Here is a 20,710-nt window from a genome sequence, read left to right as displayed (position 1 = left end):
TATATCTGCTCAAGGGGCAGAACCAGGCACTATCACCCATGCTTTGAGCCCTATTCAGACATTAAGGTTGTTCACATGACCAAACTGGGGTAGGCTGGAAGGGGAGCTCTTACCTGCCTCCTCCCAGACGATTGGAGACATTTTTTGGCTCTGCCAATCTAGCACCCAGACAACTGGTGTGGCAGCTGTCAGGAGGAGGAACTCCTACGGTATCCCACAATGCATTGCACAGGAAGTGGAATGGCAGCCCACACCGATGCATGAGGACTCTTCCTTCCTTCCTTCCTTCCTTGCAAGCTACAGCACTCTATGGTTACCAGACCTGGGAGCTGCAAAACCCGCTGTGGGTACCCACATGACCACAAACCATGGTAAGACATCAGCAATTTCTGTCCTACTTTGGGTAAGAGCAGGGTAGAAAAGCTGGGTAGCCCAGCTTGACAGGCACTGGGGAGGACAGATTCCAAGGCTGCAGATGAGTCTCTGTGCCCTGGTTAACCCTCTCCTACCCAGAAAAGGCTGGTCATGAGAGGAACCTTATTATGTTGTTCATGCCTTTTGGTGTCTGCACACAGTGTAGACACAATTCTCGAGAAGGCAGATCTGGCCATGGTTACTCACGTCTTAGTCATGTCACAGCTGGATTACTGCAATGCGCTTTACATGGGGCTGCCCTTGAAGAATATTTGGAAACTTCAGTTGGTGCAGAATGCTGCTGCAAAAGTTCACTATGGAACTGCTCACTCGGAGCATATTACAACCTATTTTGAAAGAGGTACACTGGCTGCCAATTTGTTTCTAGATCCAATTCAAGGTGCTGATTAATACCTTTAAAGTCCTAACTGTTTGGACCCTCGATCAGTGTTCCCTCTAACAGGGATTCCCAGCTGTCGTTGACTACAACTCCCAGGATCCTCAAGCCAAAGTCACTGCAACTGAGGATTCTGGGAGTTGTAGTCAACAACATCTGGGAATCCCTGTTAGAGGGAAGACTGCCCTGGATACCTGAAGGACCACCTACTCCCAAGGGTTTCTGCCCACCCAACAAGGTCATCAGAGGAGCCTTTGCTCCATGTGCCAATGTTGAGAGAGGCTAAATTGTCATGCACAAGGGACAGGGCCTTCTCTGTTGTTGCCCCCAGGCTCTGGAAGGCTCTCCAAATGAATGTCCACTCTTTGACATCTGTGGCTGCTTTTAAAAAACAATGTATTTTATGTGTTCAGGCTTTTTCCCCTTAAGGGCTGCCAGGTCTCAGCTCTCCTGCTTCTGTTTCTCTTTCTTATGGTTGTTGGGTTCTTTGTGTGTGTGTGCTTTATGGTTTTTACTGTTTAACTGGTTTTAATTTTTTAAATGTTATTTTTAATGGAGTTTTATTGTATTTTAACTTTTGTAAACCGCCTTGGGATGCATTATGAAAGGCGGTATAAAAACTGAACAATAAATAAAATAAAATAAAATGTACATGCTTTTGTGTGAATGACTGTAACAGCATTCATTTTAAAAATGAAACTGCATAAAGACACCCTCAAATACAAGGTAAAAATAGGAAGTATACTACTTTACATACACTGCACATAATGTGCGAATAACTGTACATTACAGATCTGTACATGTGTACACTGTACACAGATTGTACATATGTTGAACAGAGAATGAGAGAGTGCCTTTGGTCATGTGCCACTTGATGACTGCAACAACCTCTGTGTGGACAGCCCTAGAAAACTATGTGGAAACTGCAACTGGTACAACTGGAAAACTATGTGGAAACTGCAAAAATGTTGCAGTCAGGATGCTATCGGGGCCTCTTGGGAAGAGTTGCTAATTCAACTCTAGATAATGCCCTTATACAAATCTATGGTGTGGCCACATTTGGAATCACGTGTACAGTTTTGATCACCCTATCTCATCTTCCTTATGAGGCAAGATTATAATATCTGGGGCTTTTTAGTTGAGGAAAAATAGTGACTAAGGGGAGACATGATAGAGGTCTATAAAATTATGCATGGTATGGAGAAAGTGGATACAGAGAGAAAATTTTCCCTCTCTAACAAGATTAGAACCGGAATCACCCCATAAAACTGATTGCTAGGAAATTTAGGACCAACCAAAGGAAATATGTTTTCATACAAAGCATAATTAATCTATTGAATTATCTGCCATGAGATGTGGTGATCGCCACTAGCTTGGATGACTTTAAAAGGGGCTTAGACAAATTCATGGAGGACAGGTCTATCAATGGCTACTAGTCTTGATGGCTATAGGCTACCTCTAGGCTCAGAGGCATGATGTCCCTGAATACCAGTTTGAGGGAGCAACAGTAGGAGAGAGAGCATGCCTTCATATCTTGTCTGAGGGCTTCCCAGAGACATCTGGTGGGCTACTCTGGGAAACAGGATGCCAGACTTAATAGGCTGGATAGATCAGCAGCTATTCTTATTTGCTTCCAGATATGATTTCAGGTACCGATGCTTATCTTCAAATCCCTAAGTGGTTAGGAGTTATATCAAGGACCACCTGCTCCCACATGAGCCTGCCTCCCCATTAAGGTCATTTAGGAGCCCCTGTTCTGAGTGACAACACCTGTTGAGGTTCAGATGACAAGCATGTGGGACAGAGTCTTCTTAGTGGTAGCCCCTAGGTTCTGGAATTCCCTCCTCTGGGAGTCCATACTGTGCTATTTCTCCTGGTCTTTAGACATTTAGATAAACCTATTTATTTTGCTAGATCATTGACACTCAATGAGACAAGAGCTCTCTCAGCTGACTATGGTTTTTAAGTTGCTAGTTCTCTTATTCTGTCTCCATGGTCTTATCACACTGGCTGACATCCAGATCAATGTTGCATATGATGAATTATATGGGCATGCAAGGGAGGAGGGGTTTCCTACTCTCCCTTCCTTCTGCAGCCCTCTATGCCACCTGAAAATATGTCCCCAAGAGTCTCATGTCCCTCAGGGAAATATTTTCAGGAGGCACAGAGGGCTACACAGAGAAGGGGGGATTGGCAAAAATTGCCCCTCCCTCTTTTAACACCTGTCTTATTCAGTATGTGAAACAATCACCTGGATGTCAGCCAACATTTTATTATATTCCATTTACATTTAATGGTTGTTAGCCACTGTGGTGCCTTAAAGCAAAAAGCAATGCATACAATTTTAAGATAAATATATACATCCTTATCTGAAGCAGCCATGAGATATTTCTTAGCTTCCTCTTAAAGGAAGCTACCATCAGCATGGTGTAGTGGTTAGAATGCTGGACTAGGACCAGAGAGACTTGAGTTCAAATCCCCATTCAGCCATGAATGCATTCTGAATGCATGTGTGCACACAAGGCCTTGATACTGCCACCCAGAACAAAGCTCATTCCGCACACAGATGAAAAAAATGAGAGAGAACACTGCTGCAGAAGCTGAGATACATTTCCCAGATTCTGATACCTGAAGCATAGTTGGCTTTTTCACCTGGATTCAACCTGGTGGCACACTTCAATCTTGTACTAAAAATGTTATAGCTATCGTTTTCAATATCAGCTTTCAGAATAATGGGCAGTCAGGCTGGCATCAGAAATCTGCATTCTTGGGCTGCTACGAAGGACCCAGGTGATGGTGGTGATGGAATGGCTTGCTTGGGGCTCACCCAGATAGGCGGAGGCCCATAAAGCACAGTTTTCCAAGGGCCCCTGAAATCTGGAGCTGGCCTTGCAGTCCTGGCCACTGCAAGTTGCTATTGCTTCCAGTCTTCTCATCTGCCCTGTCAGTCCAGGCTCAAGGGTGGTCTTGTGCTTTCTGGGCTATGGTGATGCCTCTGGAATTCCCCTGCACCTGTAAGGATTCAGTGGTAGCATGGGTTGTGTTGGGGTATGCAGGCAGATTTGTATCTCTGGCCATATACTGAAAGAGGAGGTGCTGGAGAAGAATCAGTGCACCACAGGTATCTTCACTTCTAGGGTACAGAGGACGCATCCAATCCAATATGATGGTTTAATTTTTTAAGGCACACTTCAGTATCAGCCTCTTGTGGGACACTGGGCATCACTGCCATCTGAGAATGTCACCATAAAGGCCTGCCTAGACCAGGGATGTACAACTTTGGCTCTCCTGCGGATGTTGGACTGCAACTCCCTTGACACTTGGTCACTGTGGCTAGAAATGATGGGAGTTGTAGTCCAGAAGCAGCTGGAGGGCTGAAGTTGTGCAGGGACTTGCAGTTGTGCACTCCTGATCTAGACAATAACTTTCCCTGATATGACTAAATCAGAAGTGTTTTGGGGGCAGAGAGGCTACACAAGAAAGAGATGCCAAGTAGGGCAAAGTTTTGTAGTAAGCATTAATTGTCCCTTTTGCGAAGCAGGGTCAGCCCTGGTTTGCTTTAGAATGGGAGACTACATGTGAGCACTGTAAAATATTCCCCTTAGGGGATGGGGCCGTTCTGGGAAGTGCGCCTGCTTGTTTGCATGCAGAAGGTTCCAAGTTCCCTACCTGGCAGCATCTCCAAGATAGGGCTGAGAGAGACTCCTGCCTACAACCTCGGAGAAGCCACTGTCAGTCTGTGTAGACAATACTGAGCTAGATGGACCAGTGGTCTGACTCGGTATAAGGCAGCTTCATAAGTTAGAATGATACTTGCTGGGTGACTCTGGGCCAGTCACTTCTCTCTCAGCCTAACCTACTTCACAGGGTTGTTGTGAGGAGAAACTTAAGTATGTAGTACACCGCTCTGGGCTCCTTTGAGGAAGCGCAGGATAGAAAATACATAAATAAATAAATAATAAAACAGAGGGTTTAATACTGGCTGCACAGGAACTAAGAAAAAATTCAATAAGAGCAAAAGTAGAAAAATCAACAACAAACAGCAAGTGCCGCCTTTGTAAAGAAGCAGATGAAACAGTACACCACCTAATCAACTGTTGTAAAAAGATCACACAGACTGACTACAAACAAAGGCATGACAAGGCAGCAGGGATGATACACTGGAACATCTGCAAAAAATATAAGCTACCTGTACCCAAAAATTGGTGGGACTATAAAATTGAAAAAGTTGTCAAAAATGAAGATGCAAAAATATTATGGGACTTCCGACTACAAACAGACAGACATCTGCCACACAATACACCAGATATAACTATAGTCGAGAAGAAAGAAAAAGAAGTATAAATAATCAACATAGCAATACCAGGGGATAGCAGAATAGAAGAAAAAGAAATAGAAAAAACAACAATATACAAAGATCTACAAACTGAGATTGAAAGGCTGTGGCAGAAGACCAAAATAATCCCAGTAGTAATTGGCGCCCTAGGTGCAATTCTAAAAGACCTTGAAGAGCACCTCAACACAGGGGCCACAGAAATCACCATCAGCCAATTACAAAAAGCAACTTTACTGGGAATAGCCTATATTTTGTGATGATATCTATAATAATAACAATATTGATAATAAAATTCAGCCATCCCAGGTCCTTGGGAAGGACTTGAAGTCTGGATAAAACAAACCAGTCAATAACACCTGTCTGTGTAAACAAGGAATAATAATAATAATCGTAATAATAAAGAGTAGGGGAAAAGGTGAGCCTAAAATGGTCAACTTTACCTTTGAATCTACACTTATCTCACAGACACTGCTGGTCATCACCAGTCACACCCTATCAAGATTAAGTTCCAATAATGTGTGACAGCAGAATATATTCAAAAACCTGTTTCTGGGTTTCCGCAAAGAAAAATGTCTCTAATTGGAAATTTCAGGGTTATTTTACACTCAACCATTCTGAATGAACATGAATCTCCTATGTAGATCGTCATGCCTATGTAGGCATGACAACCCTACACCATAACTTTCTGCTAAGGGTGCATTCCTTTAAGATTAACATTCCATGGGAAATAAATGAATCTGAAGAGAAGATTCATTTTACTATTGATTACAGGTGGCCCTCGTTATCTGCGGCTCTAGCAACCGCAGTTTCGCGTATCCGCAATGAGGTCCTAGAGACCTGGAGAGCTGGTCTTGTGGTAGCAAGCATGGCTTGTCCCCTTAGCTAAGCAGGGTCTGCCCTGGTTGCATATGAATGGGAGACGAGAAGTGTGAACACTGGAAGATTTTGTCCTCAGGGGATGGGGCCACTCTGTGAAGAGCAGAAGGTTCCAAGTTGCCTCCCTGGCTTTTCCAAGATAGGGCTGAGAGAGATTCCTACCTGCAACCTTGGAGAAGCTGCTGCCAGTCTTCACAAAATGAGCTAGATATTGAGCTAGATAGACTAATGGTCTGACTCAGTATATGGCAGCTTCCTATGTTCCTATGGTTTCCATATCCGTGGGTGCAAGAATAGGTTATTTTTGCCTATCCACAGTTTCATGGCCACCAGAAATTACTTCCAGAGTCATTTCCAGCATCGTTTCTGGTCTGGATGCAGCATGGAACCATGCCCCGCTCTGCTAAAATTGGAGGAATTGGGAGTGGGGGGGACACACATTGCTGGACAGCAAGGTACAGTACTTTTTCCCTCTTATTTATACTTTCCCCTCCCCACCGATTTTTAGCCATTTTTGTATGTGTAGGAACCTAGATTCCCATAGGGGTTAGGTTTAGTTGTTCACGGTTTCCATATTTGTGCCTATAGGTAAGAACAGAATGCCCACAAATAATGAGGGCCACTTGTATAGTGAAAGCGGGGTTAAGCTTTTAAAGGCACATTTGAAAAATTTCAACTTTATGATAGCAGAGTCAGACCCTTTTAAAATTGAAACACTCCAGATTTTGAACACCTTCCAAAGCCTTGAAGAAGTTACCCACAGCATGTATTGTTCAATGCTAGACACCATGAACATGGTTATCCACTGTTGTGTTGATGCCAGAGAGAGAGAGGCCAGAAATGTTGTTGATGCAGTAGCATGCAAGCTTTTGAGTTAAACAGAGCACTTGCAGAAGAGCAGCAGCAATCACCTGTGAAACAAAAGGACAGAAGTTGCATGGCATCCTCATGGCTAATCCAGCTTTTAATTAACTCAGCCTTAAAGGCTGAACTAGGATTCTCTCTTTAATTGCCTTTGATGAAGAAAACTGTGAGGAGTTGTAACAACACTACAACTGAACTACGAGCAGGGGTGTATCAAGGTTAGAGTGGGCCTTGGGACATAGGAAGCTGCCATATACTGAGTCAGACCATTGGTCTATCTAGCTCAGTATTGTCTTCACAGACTGGCAGCGGCTTCTCCAAGGTTGCAGGCAGGAATCTCTCTCAGCCCTATCTTGGGGAAGCCGGGGAGAGAACTTGAAACCTTCTGCTCTTCCCAGAGCGGCTCCATCCCCTGAGGGGAATCTCTTCCAGTGCTCACATTTGGTCTCCCATTCAAATGCAGCCAGGGCAGACCCTGCTTAGATAATGGGACAAGTCATGCTTGCTACCACAAGACCAGCTCTCCTCTCAAAAAGTTAAGATGATACCTGCCTCCCACCTTCTTCTTCAGAGAGGCAAGGGGGAGAGCAAAGGGGAAGCCACCATCTAGCCGGCAGAGCCCAGGGTCATTTGTCCCTCTTTGTTCAATAGTAGCTACTCTCCTGGCTACAAATCAAGAACTCCCTGGGTTGGCTCTCCTCCTCATAATGTACTCACTAGGTTAGCTCGCTAGGCAACCCACACAGTCCCAGCTCCCCAGTTGCAATGTGGGGATAATAATACTGACAGGAGGGTTGTAAGATTTACAAGATAATACATCTGAAGTGCTTTATACACTTGAAAGTGCTATACAAATTCTAAGTATTATTATTACACGTAAGTCTGTCTATTCACAGAGTCAACAAGAGGCTCCTTCAGTTGATGGTATCATGCCTTACTGTATTGCTGTATTTCAGATTTTTAAAAAGCATGGCTAATCTGTTTACTAGGTTGCGTTTCTTAATAACCAGTTCTATCCATATATTCCTGACAAATGTAACAGCATAAAGCAGGGTTGGCCAACCTGAGAATCTCCAGCTACTGTCAGACTATAGCTCCTATCACCCTCAGACATTCTGCTGCTGGGAATGATGGGAGTTGTAGTCCAAGAGCTGCTGGAGAACCCCAGGTTGGCCACCATTGATGGAAAGGCTTAGTTTTTAATGGCACTGGGTTTTCCCTGCCATGAAGGCAATGAATGACAAGCAACCCCCCGCCCAGCTGCTTTACAAAGTATGTGGTGAAGAAAGCTGTGCAGAAACCAGCCTTGAGGCCTACAGCACACCCAGGGCTCTGGTAAGGCAGGTGGTAATTTAGCACTGTCTTTACTTTAGGATGCCTGAGGCCAGGACTGACTCCCAGCTCCTGTTTGACTGGCTAAGGCTGCATCATGCAAATTACGGCGTAAATGTTTAGTTGCAGTTGCTAACTGTGACGTTATGTATGGATCCACATGAATCTGCAAAGTGCCCCTTCACATCCTTGTTTGCAAGAGGTCTGTTTCAGGAGCTCTCAGTGGAACGTTTATGCTGACAGTGCTCTTTATGTTTCTGGGTGAGTGAACATCAGCACAGGCTTTCTTCTGCAGTTTCTGGACAGGCAGGGCTGCTATACAGTGTAAGCTAGGAGAAAGGAAGCAGAGGGAGACCCAGGATGACAAATCAGGTATATAACGTGGCTCACACTTGCAATCTTTGTGGATCCACCACCCCATAAGAAGTAACATGAGAAGCATTGGTTATTTACTGTTCATCCACATTCCCAACTATCTCTTTTTTGCTTCTTTGCTCCCTTTTATGTGGTATCATATGAGGAATTCCCTGCTTCTCAGTTACTGTGAAAGATTGTCATTTAGTGGTACTTTATACAGTCTTTTCACTACAGGAAGAATCAGGATTTTCTCAACTGCTATGAATACAGACAGACAGAAGGTATCTCTGGTTGTAACGAAGTCTACCATAGTGCACTGCCCAGAGCCCTTGGATGGGGTGGTATAAAAATGTAATAATAAATACATAATAAATAGTGAAAAACCCCTTCCGGTAGCCAAAATCTGAAAGTGGGATGGAATGGAGCCAGGGTAAAACCCAGCCAAATTTTAATGGTGGCAGTGATGGTTTATGTGGGTGTGTGTATGGGTCTCAGAGCATGGTCTAAGGGCACATAATACAGCCATCTTGTTGAAGCTAAGCAGGTCTTGGTGTGGTCAGTGCCTGGATAGGATCCACCTTTGGGGATACCACCTTCAATGTATGCCACCTTGGGGATGGGGCTGCAGCTCAGGTGTAAGTAGAACATCTGCTTTGCACTCAGAAGGTCCCAGGCTCAATCCCTGGCATCTCCAGGTCGGGTTGGGGGTTGAATCCTGCCTTCAGGGCAGACAACAGGGCGCTAGATGGACCAATGGTCTGACTCGATATATGGCAGCTTCCTATGTTTCTGTGGTGGGGTACCTTTTAAAGCTAGAAGTGCTCTTTTGTCTATTCCATGGTGGGATGGGATAGTCAAGTAAATTTTTCTTTGGATCTAGGAGCCAAACCCAAAATTTAAGAACCAGACAATGAACACTTATTGGACTTTGTAACAGACATTGTGGACGGGGAGCGTGTGGACTTCTTATCCCTTTACTTAGAATAGAAGCAGGGCTGCCTGGGGCAAATAATGATATTATTTAATAACGCAACCTCTGAATATCCTAGTCCAAGCACTATGGGTAAATTTCTAAACACCATGGCTCCCTGGCACCTGAGATTTGTCAAGCCCTAGAACAGGGCTCTTGGCTACATCCTCCAATATTGTGGGCATGTCTCATACTGAATTCCTCAACTTGGCTGCCTTCAGGCCACTTTTCTGTAAATCAGAACCAAATCAATTCGGCTGGCAGTCAGAGGTGAGCTATTTTCTTGAACGCCAAGGATCACAAAGACCTACTCTAACAGCCCAGTCCCACTGGCCTAGTGGAGAGAGGTTGCCCTTACCCGGGGGGGGGATCATTTTGAGGATCAAAACTACAAAGTGAATGGGTCTCAGTTTTCCTAAAGTAGACCTAGCTTATCACAGAAGAAGCTCTCTCCTTTCACCTCTCTGGAACCTTTCACTTAAGGGTTTTTGTAAATTGGTCTTTAGATTACAAAAAAGGGACTCAGAAGGACTAAGTAACTCACTTGGGATTACAAATTCAAGCTAGTATCAGGACTAGAATCTGATCTTACAGCTCCCCCCTTTCAACTTTGCAAACAAACATCCATGCAGGTGGAGTCAATTTCTTAGCAGACAGCATCTTCCATGGTCCTCTATCCCCATTCTCTGGTTTTTACCTGCACAGAGAAGCTCCCCTCTCTCCTGGTAAAAGCAATAATATTTAGTGCATCTCAAGTACTTCATCTTGTAGATAAGCAGGGATTAGCTAGGAAGATCACAACAAACCCTTGAGAACTGGCAACTTTTTGTGTCAAAAAACCAACTATGGAAGATCTCTGCACTAAACTGAGAAGCTTTTCACCCATACATGCATAATTGCCATCATAACAAGGCCTGGCCTAATTTTTAGACTGAGTTCTCCAATTGAACTGCAAGTCTCGGACTCAGTCAGTCCCCAAGTTTCCTTTTTTTAAATATAGCCATGCCAACACTGTTCCCTCTAAGGCATGCACACGTGTGTGCGCTCACAATTTATTGATGTCCGCTCCGTTAATTTTAGATCCCGCTCAGGAAGGCCCCGCTCTGAATGCATATGTGCACATATTGTCTGGATACCGCCACCCAGGATAAAACCTGTTCCGCACACAGATGAAAAAAATTAGAGGAACCACTGCATGCCACTCTTCACCCACATCAACACTGCTTCAAGTGAAAACAACCCACAGATATGGGCCTCAGCTGCTGCCTGTGAGAAGATGCATATTTCCCTCTGTGAGGGTCCAGCCAGTAAAGTTTCTTTGTGATGCCTCTCAAGCTTCACAAGATTTTGCTGTGGAAAATCACTCAGCCCCACAGAAAGTCTGCAGAGGAGCTCCTAGTTGCATGTCTGCATAGAACTGCAGAAATATGACTTCCTGGTCTCCTGGGAGCACCCCAGCACCCCTGAACTGCCAAGTTCTACCAAGCAACTGGATAATAGTAAGGCAAACAAACTTGCTGCAGGAAGAATGGAAAACCAGAAACCAATTAATCTTCTATGGTACAAGAATGCTTTACTTTTCTGAGCCTACATTTTGTTCTTTTATGTTTGACAGCAGTAAAGGGTTCCATCTGGATAGAACAATAACTCCTCTTCCTCCTTCAGTGATCCTTTAAATCCAGAACTATTCTTGCATGTGACAAAATTGTGTTTCCTAAATCAATGAAGAGAGAGAATAGCTCAGTAGTAGAGCACCTGCTTGGTATGCAGAAGGGCCCAGGTTCAAACTCTACCATCTTCTGACATGGATGGGAAAGACCCAACCTGGAGAAACACTGTAGACAATACTGAGCCAGATAAACCAATGGTCTAACTTAATATAAGGCAGCTTCTCATGTTCCTTCTAAGAGGGTTGAGCAACATCCAGCCTGATTCTATTTATGTTCACTTGGAAGGGAACCCCACTGTGTTCCATGGGGGTTTATTCCCATATAAGTCTGCATAGGATTATAGCCTTAAAATGCCCTGTTGTTAAACCCTGCTAGCTCTATACAAACCTGTAGGAAATGAAACAGTGTTTTATGCCTTTGAAATTTAAATACTTAATTGACTCTGGGAAACCAAAGGAAGGTCTGGGATTGGTTGGTAGTGATGTCACCAGTTCCTACCCTTGCATTTGCTATCTTATATAAACGGGGAAATTGGCTCATGTGTTCTTTGAGTTTCTTTCTTTCTTGTTTTTTTCCAAATTATTGTCTGGGTTGGAATGTCACTGACCAAATGCATCCATGCTGCATTCTTGGACTCAGGCAGAAGCCATCTTTGCTAAGGCTAACCCTTGTATCTTTGCTAAGTCTTGATTCCCATTTTAACTTGGAAACCACAACTCTTCAGAAAAAGGTAACCCAAGTTGCGTGTCCCTTGGAAAGTCCTGATATCACTAAGTCAAAGTTTTAATATTTTAGCTAGCTTATACTCACTTTTTTATTTTCTGTGCTTTTATTTCTGTTTTTAAGTACAGTGTGAAGCTTATTTAAAGTATGTCTGACATTTTGCTAGTGGGGGATCTAAAATGCCCCGCATCTCCTGTGCCATACAATACTACAGCTAATAAGCTGTGTTGTAAGCTTATTAGGTGCTTTTACAGAATTTGAGGGATGGTTTGAGTTGGATAGTCTTGGACCCCGAGATGCAACAAGAGAAGTGCTAGGTGGACTTCTGCTTGTGCTTCCCTTCATGGCCTAAGAGCCGGGAGACTGACTGTGGCACAACACCCAGACGCAAAGGCCGACTGCTTGCTTCACCTATTCCTGTCCTCTTGTAAGCAACCCATGACCCCAGGATCAGAGACTGAGGGGAGAACACAGACAGCCTTCAATCTGCCTGCTCTCATCATAGGATCAGTTCAGATTTGCTGGTCTCAGAGGTAGAATGCGGGAAGAGGCTCCTTTTCTTCAAGTCCGCAAGGCAGTCTAGGAAAAAGCAAAGAACTTACCTTCCTTGGGAGGATGAGAGTACAGGAGCCAAAAGAAGAGGAGGCAACAAAGTATGGCACTTATCCCTGTAGACAGTTCTCTCCATCCGGCCAGCATCCTTATTGAGGTTTTCCCGGATGGGCCACCAACTGGGCCAAAGAGGGCAGCCCCCCACTGCCACAAAGTCAAGACCTTCTCTAAATCCAGCTACCAGGGGGGTGTCTGCCTGGCACAGAGGGGTTCCAGCTGTGACTGGGGCACAGCTGCATTCCCCTTGCAGCAGCAGCAGCAAGCTGTGGACAGCAGCAGCATCAGGCTTCTGGAGGATGGACGGCTCTAGCCAAGGACCAGGGCTACAACTTCAGAGGCCCTGGCTGGCTCCTTGACGAACTGGTACTCCTCCTCACCCCCAAAGTCTAGGGGCACCCAAAGACTCTTCTTCACGCGATTCCTGGGGTTCTTCTTTTCACATGCTACTCCAACCCCCCGTCCCCACCCTAGAGGGGAAAGAGGGTGTCCTAAAAGCCAATCCGGTCCAATTAATTGCTTCCAAAGTATCACTGGGATTGCAGCTTGAGGGGCCCCGCCCCTTTCCTGTGGTGCCAACAGAAGTCCCGTCCGCGAGTAATTCGGTTCCTGACTTACTCCCGGCCTTTCCGCTCCTTGGCAATTCAGCAACCGGAGGTGCCGTTGCTGCTGCGACTACTATTTCCTTTTGCTGTTTGATGCAGTTTGCCAGGCAAAACCCTCTCTGCAATGCTTTCCCCTCCAAGAGCTCCCACAGCAGGTCGGCTCCTCGCTTGCGCGGCCGCCCGCTCACCCGGCCTTCCCAGAGCGCAAGGAGGAGGATTCATCCTGGGATGTGCACAGCGGGAGCGGGAGAAGGATGGGGAAAGAGGCGCGCGGGGGGGTGGGGGCTCTTCACGAACAAGCGCCCGCACCCTTTAGGGTCACGCCGCGTGATCTATCGCGCGCTCCCAGGCGCTTGGTGCGTGCGTCGCGTCTATCCTATGCTCGGGAATGTGCGGAGACGGCGGTGGCTACCTGTGGCAGACGCTTCCCCAGGATCCGAGCAGCCACAAACAACAGCGAGATCTGCCCAGGAGAAGGCGGGCGTCTTCGATCCGATTGATTCAGAGCCAATGGGAAGTTTGTGGGTTTTTTTTGGGAAAATATAGATATCGATATCGATATAATCTGGGAAGCGCAAGAGATCCAAGGCTGAAGCTCACATTCCCCGCGGCGAAGCACGACACCGCCTCCCCCGGGGCTTCCCGGCTCTCCGCAGCGGGAGAGGAGGTTGCACGTTCTCGATGATGGAGCAGCCCCAGCCTCAAGTAGAGTCCGAAGGCCCGAGCTGCAACTGCAGCTTCCCTCGTGGTCTCCGGGCTGCGGAAGAGACAAGGAAGGAAGGAAGGAAGGAAGGAGCAGTTCCTTCGGAAGCGCCGCCGGACTGCCCAGCCAGGGCGCCCCAGCGGGCGTCACTCCAGCGCTGCGCCTCCCCAAGGGTGCCGGCGATCCCCGCTCGAATCTAGCCCCCGCTCCTGCTGCAGCTTTCTCCCCGCAACCGGGGTGTGCGGTGCATGCGTCTTCCTCCTCCTCCTCGTGCAGAGAAAAGATCCGGGGAAAGTTTTTCTCTCCGCGATCGGCTCTCCTCCCCAGCCTGGCGCCCGAGCAGCGCCTGCGTGCCTATCCCTTTGGCCGCCTGCCGCCCTCCCAGACGGAGACCACCTGCTGTGAATTCTCCTTGGCGGAGTGTCTCCCACCACTTAACCCCTTCCGCGCCGGGCGCCCAGCAGCCACTGCCTGCCCACCTGATCAGCTGCGAGCTGCCTGCCTGCTGCCGCATTCCCTCGCGCGGCGGGTTCTCCCTATTAGCCCGCCCTTCCCCTTTGCCGGAAGAGAGTCCTGCTAGAAGCGGGATGCGCGCCCTCCTCCCCTCAGCAAAGGTGAAAGCCGCAGGGCATGGGTGGGCCGATCAGGCAATGCAGCATTCTGGGCTCCTCGTCCAGCCCGGCAATGGAAGGAGCAGTAGCCCGCTTGCTGCGCTGGCTGGCTCGCTCATGGGCTCCGCTGGGAGAAAAAGCTGCTGGGGTGCCCGGCTCTCTCTTCCCCTTGGGATTGCCAGGATGGATCCCACTCCCGTTGGGGCTGGGATGGCCTTCTCTTTGCACTACCCAGGTGGTGGCTGGCTGCGGAGGAAACTGACGCTACAGACGATGCGCAAAGCCTGTGAAACAACATGCCGAGCCGTGTTTTCTAGAGCGGTGTGGAATGCCGGCTCTGTTGAGCTCGGTGGAGCGCTGTTCTGAATGCGTGCCTCCAGGGGCATTGTTTTGTATTAGGAGAGCTAGCTGGGGGTCTGGGTGGGTGGGGTGTCTTGTCTAGCGGTTCTAGGGACCTCTAGGGGGAGGGGTTGTTGGCAACCCATTTGGAGCTTTTCCAGTTCCCTTCTGTTGGGATGCCCTAACCTAGGGCACCCTTGAGGCAGCTACCGAGACTGGAGAGTGCCACCGCTGTGTGCAGTAGTGGCAGGTTAAATGGTCACTGCTTTCTAGCTGTCCTAGGAATAGACAGATCCTGCTGGAATCTGCTACTACCGCTGACACCACCCCTTTCACTCTTGGGTGACATGCTGGGTAGCTAATATGTAGTCCCTACACAGCTGCCTCTTGCATCTCACGCGAAAGAAGTGGAGCATAGGGAGCTCCACCTAGCTCCATATTGTCTACACTGACTGGGAGCAGCTCTCCAAGGTTACAGGCAGGAGCCTCTCTCAACCCTATCTGGAGATGCCAGGGAGGGAACCTGGGACCTTTTGCATGCAAAGCAGATGCTCTTCCACTGAGTTAAGGCCGCATTCCTAAGAGGAATGTCTTTAGAGCACTCACATGTAGCCTGTCATCTACATGCAAACCATATAGACTCTACATGCAGATTCCACCTAGCAAAGGGGAGCATTCATGCTCACCACTATCTCAAGACCAGCTCTCCTCCCCTATGCTTTCCTTTTGCCTATGCTTCCCTCTTCTAGGTTGCTTCCACTGAAAGAATTGAGAGAGTACTTCAGGGGGCTCCATCCCATCTTTGGAATAACCCCAACTTACTTGATACTGGCTGGACAAGAGAGCCAAGGAGCATCTCATGTGTTACTGAAGGACACAGAATGCTGGATCAATGGCTTTGATTCAACAAAGCAATTCTTATTTATTAAGTATTTATTTATTTAACATATTTTTATACCGTCCAAAACTTACGTCTCTGGGCGTAATTCTTGTGTTCTTATTCTTGTTGTCATGATACTTTGAAGCTTAGGCCTATGCCCTGAGGTGGTCCTTTCATGAGGCAGGGTGTAGTGGTTGCCTCAAGCACAAGGAGGGGTGCAGGAGGTGGCAAATGCCAACCCCTGGTCACCAAAGCATCACCCCCATGCTCCCTCACTGCCGCTGAAGTTTCTCATCCTACTGGGACAGGTAGCATTTTCTGCTCCTCAGCCTGCTAGGGCATGCCTCTTCTTTCCCCTCCCTGCCCTTGTGAGATAGGAGTGCCCCTACCACCACCATTACCTGGCTTGGTGGCATAGTCTGAGAGTGCTCACCTGTAACCACTGATGCCTCAGCATAGCCTGCCAGTGCTGAGTGCCCACCAGCAGATGGGCAGGCCATATTGCCCTTCACCGCAGGCAGGAAAAAGTCTTGGAGGACCACCATCCTAGCTCAGTAATAAACATGATTTGAGTTTACTCTGCACCCCAAAAAACCTTGAAGCCCAATCCCATTTTACAAATCGACACATATTTGCGCTTCCCCCCCGCCAAAGTTTATTCTTCTGCTCATAATTGAGGAAGAGGCAAAGAACATTATACAGCACTGAATCCTAATCCCCTAATACTGGAAATCCTGCTCAGCTCCTCCTGGTTTTTTCTGGAAGTTTCTGGGATTTTACCAAGATTGCCCACTTATTTTTAAGCTATATTCACTTTTTAAAACAAAACATAATTTTTTTAAAAAAAAATATCCATCCCCTCTTTGCTGCCAAATGGAAGCCCAAAGTGGCTCAAAGTAAAATATTTAAAACAGAACCAACAAAAATAAAATTTAAAAAACCATCATACCATCCAAAGGCCTTGTAATGCTAATGCCACAGGCCACCAGCAGTTGATCAAAGACGTCACCTACCAAAAGCACAACAAAAAGACCATGTATTAATCATCTGCCAGGAAGAATGAAGAGTGGGGGCTGTATGGGCCTCTGAACGGCAGCCATTGGCCTCACACATCTAAGGGGGTAGAGTGCCATCTCCCAGCACAGCACCTTGCCACACCAAAGGCCACCCAGTGATGTGCCGCCTTCCCTTCCCTTCCCTTGCTTTATGTGGTGGTTCCCCTGTTGCCACCTCTGCTACTGCTCCACCCATTCCCTGGATTTTAAAAAGGAAGAATGGAAATGGAGCAGGAGAGGAAGTATGGAGTGCTGAGCTGGGGTAGTGTTGCCCAGCCTTCTGGTGCTAGAAACCCATCTTGAACCTTGCCCATAGTTGGGGCACACCTTTTGCAGCGGCAAAGCCACTACATGATATTTATTTATTTAGAGCAGCTCCGCTTCAGTTGTGGGAGGATTAAGCCCTATGTATTTGGCACTAAGCCACCTAATGGCACAGCGGGGATCGCACAGCGTCTTGTCTTCTACCAAAAAGAAAACCACAGGGCTCTGTGGTCGCCAGGAGTCGACACTGACTCGACAGCACTACTTTACCTTTATTTGGCACTAACTTGCTCCTTTAGGCACCAGAAAGGAAAAGCCTCCTCCTTAGTGTATAAGGGAACAATCCAGCTTTCCCAGTGCACAAAGGAATACACCAGCTCCAGACACGGGGATTTAAACCTACGCACTTGCAGCCAACTTTGCTTCGTGGTGCACCAGCCAGCATCCTGTGGCACACTGGTGTTTGCACTCTCTGGGCTAGGTTGTTTCAGCTGTAGCCCCCCACGCTTTCCCCCTCCACATATCCACTCACGCCCCCCTCGTCTTCCTTTTTAAAATCCAGAGAGTGGGAGCAGGGACAGTGTTGAATGGCAGTTGCTGCGCTGCTGGGTAAGGGCTTGAGGCCTGCCAGAGGCAGCCAATGGGCACAGGGCAACCCCCCCCCCCGCCAATCCATCAGCTCTGCTACCTGAGGTGCCTGCCTCTGTCAGCCTCGTGGATGGGCTGGCCCTGCTGAGGGGAGACAACTCTTCTAGGCTACTACCAAAAAGGCCCTGTTCCTAATCAATGCTTGTTACACCTTTGATGCCAATGGCAGATTCTTAAGGGCTGGGACTTGAGCTTTTTTAAATACGGCATTCTCAGGATGCTGAGTTCTAGGTTCAGTACTCATTTGTCAAATGGTCAACAAGAAAACAAGGAAGATGCACATTGTGGCTTATTCCTTTCAGCCACCACTGTCAAAAAACAGTATCTCTTGAGGCTCTCACCTGCCCCTTCAGGCCCGGACTGACTCCTGTGTGAGACAATCAGACCTGAGCTTCATTGCTTTTTCACATCTGGTAATAATCCAGTTTGGGGCCACTTGGATTGAAAGACTCTCCCCCTCTCAAGACTTGTGCAACGGATTTAGTTTCCCTCATTCAAATGCAGCAAAAGGAGCCTCTCCCTCTCCATTGGCGGCTCCTACTGTAATGAAAAGCCCATGCATTCTCTCTCGGCCTTCTCCTTTGATTTGGGGGAAATCAATACATGTGTTCCACCAGAGCAGTGCCTGTGACTGGTTTGTTAACTATGAGGGACCCTGAATGAATAGCACTCGGGCGGGTAATTTACCATCAGATCTGTGGGGATAAAGGGAAACCAATATAAATAGTCAGTAATAAAACTGTTTACTGACACTGGGCGTTCTTTAAATGAGATTTGTATGCAGGGGAGTACACCTCAGATAAGCTCTCCAGTTTACAATTATTGACTCCCTTGTCCAGTGGAGTTGGGGCTATTATTAGCACCAGAAAGCTGGGAGACTCTGTCTTCATAAAACACCTGATCATATTAATAAGGAAGGCAACCATATCAGAGTTGAAAAGGAGCTGGAGCACAGGTCAGCATTATTAGTCCTGCTTAAAGAATAATTGCTGCATGCTGTCAGGGCAGGCATTCTTTTCAAGGGGCAATGCACCAAGATCCATTAGGCTGCTATTGATTTTTCATCAGGAGTTAAGAATACCCAGAATTTCAAGGGACTAGGTTCAGACGCAGGCAATGTGGGGGTCTTGTGGTCTCTGTATTTAATGTACCACAATCTCTGAATAAACAGACTGCATTGGTAGTCCAGATGAATATTTTCTTATTCTTATAGTTCTTATTGGTTGACATACAGAGCAAGGAAGCACCAGTGCAGTGAAAGAGCAACCTAACAGAACTTCCCCCAACTAAGAGGAGAGCTGGTCTTGTGGTAGCAAGCATGACTTGTCCCCTTAGCTAAGCAGGGTCTGCCCTGGTTGCATATGAATGGGAGACTAGAGGTTTGAGCACTGGAAGATATTCCCCTCAGGGGATGGAGCCGCTCTGAGAAGAGCATCTAGGCCCCAAGTTCTCTCCCTGGCTTCTCCAAGATAGGACTGAGAGAGATTCCTGCCTTCAACCTTGGAGAACCTGCTGCCAGTCTGTGAAGACAATATTGAGCGAGATAGACCAATGGTCAGACTCAGTATATGGCAGCTTCCTATGTTCCTAACTGCACTGGTTCATCAGGGAGGTGGCAACTTTTGGCACCCTCTCCTTTCCCAGGAAGCCCTCTGTATCACCCAGAAATATGTCTGTGAGGCTTGCACAGCCCTTGGGGACATATTTTCAGGTGGCATGGACAGGGGTCTCTGGGGAAGGAAAAATCACTGCTTCCCTGCTGCACCAGTGCAGCTAGTTGGTAAATTCTGTCAGGTTGCTCTCTTGCTACATCAGCATTTCCTTGTTCTGAATTTCAGCCATTATGATGGGTGGAGAGTAGGGATGGGAAGGGAGGGCTTCTATGCTGCAAGGATTACTGAAGCTGGCATGCAGGGGCAGCCAGCTGGAGGCTCTCCAGCGGTTATTGGACTACAGTTCCCATCACCCACAGCTGCAAATTATTTGTGGTGGAGGCTGATGGGATTTGTAGTCCATCAGCAACCGGAGAGCCTCCGGTTGACAGCCCCTGTGCTACTTTATGGGAGTTGTAGTCTAGCAACAACTGGAGAGCCAACTAGGGATGTGCACGGAACCGTGGAGCTGCAGTCCGGCACTGGTGTAGGGGGCTCTTTAAGGGCAGGGGAGGGTGTACTCCCCCCCCGCCACATTTCCCCTGCTAATGCGTTCATTTCAAAAAGCTTTTGGGGCGGCAGGATACCTCCCTGACGCCCCTTCCCCCAGTCACTGGCGAAAGGCTTCAAAAAGCCTTTTGTGCGTGTGCACGTTGCGCGCGCACATCACGTCTCTGTGTCACGTGCGCGCGCGACGTGTGCACGCGCAAAAGGCTTTTTAAAGCCTTTTGCCGGCGACTGGGGGAAGGGGCAGCAGGGAGGTATCCTGCCGCCCCAAAAGCTTTTTGAAACGAACGCGCCGGCGGGGGAAACGCAGGGGGGGGTAAGTACACCCTCCCCCGCCCTTAGAGCCCCCCACACCAGTGCCGGACTGCCGGCCTGCCCTCATGTCCAGACCAGTCCAGAGGCCTTCAGAATGGCCTCCGGATCAGTCTGGGCTCATCCCTAGAGCCAACCCTGATGTAGCACACTTCTGTGTGCTCTGCACAGAGTGATATAGACACCTCCAACCCTCCTTTCCTTCAAGAGAGGGCGGGGGCCACTCAGGGTGTTTGGTTCTTCCTGGGCTGAAGCTCTGCATGTTGCTGCCCCTTGTGGCAGCCTGCTGTAGTGCAGCAGATTTCTGGGCCTTCAGGCCCTGGGCAAGCCCCACCCCATGGGATCAACCTTTGGTTCCCCTTTACAACAGGAAGGGATTAAGTAGCTTCCTGTCTGAAGCAGGTTTTGCCTCCCTTTCCAGATCAGTTTGGTCATGGGCGCTTTCCAGATTACCCGCGGTTCAGCAGTAGTTTACTTAGGCTTGGCAGGATCATCTTGAAACCGCAAATAAAGGCTGTTGTGCAAAGCCACCAGCAGGGGAAGCAGTCTTTTCTAGCTAGCGCGAACCGTCCTACAATGGGAAAAG

The 20,710-nt window shown here is 47.7% G+C and overlaps 1 protein-coding gene across 2 annotated transcripts in view; it reads right to left on the bottom strand.

The window, feature by feature from the left end:
- The window catches only part of LOC128324848 (chemokine-like protein TAFA-5), a 48,673-nt gene extending 33,963 nt beyond the window's left edge, over positions 1-14,710 (bottom strand). The window contains exon 1 of one of the 2 annotated variants that reach the window (XM_053249940.1): positions 12,542-14,710. In XM_053249940.1, the coding sequence (XP_053105915.1) occupies positions 12,542-12,638 (97 nt within the window). In that variant the 5' untranslated portion in view covers positions 12,639-14,710. Of the gene's footprint in view, positions 1-113; positions 234-12,541 lie in introns of those variants that run through there. The other variant, XM_053249941.1, reaches the window with a different exon arrangement.
- Positions 14,711-20,710: the final 6,000 nt, after the last annotated feature.

The sequence above is a fragment of the Hemicordylus capensis genome, chromosome 4 (assembly GCF_027244095.1).
Source record: "Hemicordylus capensis ecotype Gifberg chromosome 4, rHemCap1.1.pri, whole genome shotgun sequence".
Taxonomy (NCBI): domain Eukaryota; kingdom Metazoa; phylum Chordata; class Lepidosauria; order Squamata; family Cordylidae; genus Hemicordylus; species Hemicordylus capensis.
Note: the sequence above shows the minus strand (reverse complement) of the source record. Positions and strands in the feature narration are given on the sequence as shown.